At 35.5% G+C, this 3,598-nt stretch overlaps 1 protein-coding gene across 1 annotated transcript; it reads left to right on the top strand.

Moving 5' to 3' along the window:
• The first annotated feature begins 362 nt into the window (after window positions 1-362).
• LOC133853833 (uncharacterized) lies at window positions 363-1,979 on the top strand. The gene is made up of 3 exons (XM_062289859.1): window positions 363-470; window positions 932-1,528; window positions 1,617-1,979. The coding sequence occupies exons 1-3, from the start codon at window positions 363-365 to the stop codon at window positions 1,977-1,979; spliced, it is 1,068 nt and encodes a 355-aa protein (XP_062145843.1).
• Window positions 1,980-3,598: the final 1,619 nt, after the last annotated feature.

The raw sequence follows: 3,598 nt of genomic DNA, 5'->3' as shown, positions 1-3,598 counted from the left end.
TGTTTTGAATATAAGAAAATCTGAATTTTGAAAACCAGGTTTCACACAAAATTAATATAATAAATATAAATGAACTTTTTTTTTTTTCTCATTTAACCAGTTAGTGTCGAATTTTTTTTTTTTTTTTTTTTTTTGTTTGCTTAAAACGACACTAACTGGGTAGTGTCGTTTCAATAGTAACGACATTAATTAGCGTTGTTTGAAAAGTAAACGACGCTATTTTAAAATCCCAATCCTATATTTAGTGTCCACTAAACCCTGTGACTATTGTTGTTCATGCGGTAGTACTACAGCGAGGCATTGTATGTCTTGATTTGGGTAGAGCAATTGAAAGGGTAAATAAGGATTGCTTTGATCGATGGATGGATGTGTTGGACGCAAGAATCGTAGCAAACAGAGTTGGCAATAGAAGGAGGAGAGTATTGGAAGCCATGGATGTTCCTCGCAGTTTTGGAGGCCACTGTCACAAGGTTTTGTTCTTCCTTTGAACTAATAGCAGAGTCTTTCATGGGTCTTGTTTCAGGCCACTTCTAGCTTCTTCTTCGTCATTTTCATGTGTCATGAGTATATCGGTGAATAATGGGTTTTTGGCCTTAGTAGCTTTAGTGGACTAGGCTTAGTTTACCTTTAGTGATAATAGGTTTGAGTTATGTGTATATGAAGGCCAATAGCCTAATTATAGAGGATATGAGATTAGTGATTTGTTTAATTACTATGGTAAATTAGAGGTTGAGCACCTCGAATGCTCTGGACACCGGACATCTCTAAAAGTCCCTTACATTGTTTCATTTTGTAATTTTTGTTCATCAATTTACATTTCTTACATTGTTCTTCCAATTCTTTCATAGATAATTCATCATTCTTATTCCCTTTTGCATTCAAATTCCATTCAATTCAGTAAATCAAATTCCATTCAATTCACTTGGGAAAGGAAGTACAGGAGTCTCTGGTAGCCCAAAGCTCTAGCTCAAAGTCAGATCAGTTTACTTGGAAGAGTTTATGGGCTCTGACTGTTCCAAATGCTGTGAAGACTTTTTCTTGGAAGGCATGTTATGAGGCGCTTCCTAATAAGGAAAATTTGCGGAAAAAAAAGGTTTTAGAGGATACCAGTTGCCCTTTCTGTTTGAGGGAAAAAGAAACATTAATTCATGCAATTTGGGATTGTCCTGCTGCTCAAGACATGTGGGGGTGTAATTTATCTCCTTTCCAAAAATGTAGCTGGGAGGTCTTTTCTTTTCGGGAGCTTTTTGAGCGCAGTATCTATAGCTTTGATAAGGATAAAGTGGAATTATTGGTCTATGTGGCCCGAGCTATTTGGTTCAGGAGGAACAAAACGTTGTTTGAAGGGTTTTTTACACACCTAGATGAAGTCTTTTATGGTGCCCTCAAAGCTTTGGCTGAATACAAAGATTGCCAACAGATGGAGTTTCCACACAATTCAAGTGCTTCCAACCTGAATCAAAATGCCCATCGTGCTGTTTGGTGTCTCCCTCCTTCAGGCTTTATCAAAATAAATTGGGATGCTGCTGTTAATAAAGAGGATGGATATATTGGGGTGGGGATCATTGCAAGGGATTGTAGGGGCCAATTTTTGGGTGCTTGGAGTTTTTTTCCAGAAAATAAAGGCTGATGCTCATCTTGCAGAGACTATTGCAGCATTAGGAGAGGTAAAATTCAGTACAGAGGCTGGTTTTTTTGACGCCATTTGTGAATGGGATGCAACAAAGGTTGTAGCAGATATTAATTCCGAGCCTCCCTACCTTTCTAATACTAGCCATTTCATTGAGAATATTCATATGGAGAAATTGAGGCTTCGCTCTTGTCTTTTTGTTTTTGCTCCTAGAGAGGCGAATTTGGCAGCCCATACTCTAGCAAAAGAGGCAATCTGTAATAAGAATTATATGTGTTGGCTGGAGGATGTTCCTAGTAATATTTCCAGCATTGTTTTTAGGGAAGCTTCTGTATCCCTAGATCCCTAGCTTTATGGGATCAATTTCTGTATCTGTTCTTCGGATCAATGGAATATCAGAATTATCATGTTTCAAAAAAAAAAAAAAAAAAATCCGTAAATCAAAACTCTAAAATTCAGTTACAGTTAATTAAACCGTTACCAGTGGTATCAAAGCTTCTGATCCACTGCACATGAACACTAGATCTACCACTATGGCCGAAGAAATTGCATCGCGTTCTCGTGTTGAATTGGTTACTCGATCGTGAGAAGCTGATCATGAGAGCTTTGCAGGCTCATGATTTTCATCCTGTTGACACTTGGACTTGGTTTTGATCATCCTGTTGTGAGTTTTGCTCCAAGCACAGTTTCCAAATATATATAGATCACGACCCTCCATCACACCGAGAAAGAACAAATTAATTAAAGAAAGAAAGCGTTATGTTTCTTGTAAGATGATAGATGCCTTTTCTTTTCTTTTTCTTTTTTTAATTCCTTTATAGTCTTGTTTAATTTTTTTTAAATGATAATTCATAATATTAGAATATTTCATAAGCAAAGTATTGTGGGAGATGTAATTAATGTGTTTATTATATAGTGTAATATGAATTTAATTTTGTAGCTTGAAACGTGTAGAGTAGATGAATAAGTCACAATGGTGTTAGTAGAGAATTTTGCATATACCAATTTTTAATCAAGCATCTTCAATGGCAAAGTTAGAAATTCATGATTCAATTCGACCCCATCAAACAATATAAATTCTTTACTCTGCCACTACCCTCCTCTCCCTCTCTCCCGACAAAGGGGGAGGATGGAGATCTCCACCTTCACATAGAGGCAGTGGAGGTTGTCGCCTCCCCCTTTTTAGTTTTTTTTCATTTTATTTTATTTTTAATTTTTAATTTTAGTTTTAATCAGTTCATATCTATATATATATATTTGAATTTAATGTAGCAAACTACCATAATCTTTTAAATTTTTTAACATAATTTTTTAATATGGATTAATCTGTTGTTTTTATATATACCACACAGCTTTCAAAACATTTTAAGACCACAAGGAACTTATTGTAAAAAGTAATTCTGTTCATCCCCATCCCCAAAGCCTATGTGTCCTTGCCGTAGTCCCCAACCATAATACCAAAACACCAAATGCTATGGGAAACCACGCCATATAAGCTTTAGGGGATGGGGTGATATATATCATTACTCTATTACAAATCAATGAAACCACACATTGAATTTGCATTTTAATTTCCTTTCAAAAATAATGCCTTTTTTAATAATTGAATAAAAGAAAAATATAACAAGAGATGATCTTAAAACCGAAAAAGGGATAGACTTCCCAACAATACATCCAAAACAAAATAAAACATTGCAAAAATGCTTAGTAATTGTAGCTATTAATTAGAGACAATTTGCTTCTCTTTTTACATAGGTAAAAGAAAACAGACATGCATGTTCAAGCTCGGTTGAGAACCTTAAAAATAAATCTTGAATTGGTTTGATCCCAATGAAGTCCAATCTGGTCACCCTTGTTGAGGAACCTCCTCTCCACAAATTCCTTTCTCCATTTTCCAATGAGAACATAGCTCCCATTACTTGCCCATTTTTTGAACACCAATTGATGTTCAGACTCGGTATCACAATC

The sequence above is a fragment of the Alnus glutinosa genome, chromosome 13 (assembly GCF_958979055.1).
Source record: "Alnus glutinosa chromosome 13, dhAlnGlut1.1, whole genome shotgun sequence".
Classification (NCBI taxonomy): Eukaryota; Viridiplantae; Streptophyta; class Magnoliopsida; order Fagales; family Betulaceae; genus Alnus; species Alnus glutinosa.
The sequence above is the reverse complement of the archived record's forward strand: the minus strand, read 5'-3'. Positions and strand labels throughout refer to the sequence as shown.

Bases quoted from the DNA above. Each gene is read 5' to 3' on its own strand.
- LOC133853833 (XM_062289859.1), top strand. From the start codon at position 363: ATGGATGTGTTGGACGCAAGAATCGTAGCAAACAGAGTTGGCAATAGA. The intron at 471-931 runs GTTTTGTTCTTC...CACTTGGGAAAG, and splicing joins TTGGAGGCCACTGTCACAAG to GAAGTACAGGAGTCTCTGGT. The intron at 1,529-1,616 runs GTTAATAAAGAG...GTTTTTTTCCAG, and splicing joins AAATAAATTGGGATGCTGCT to AAAATAAAGGCTGATGCTCA.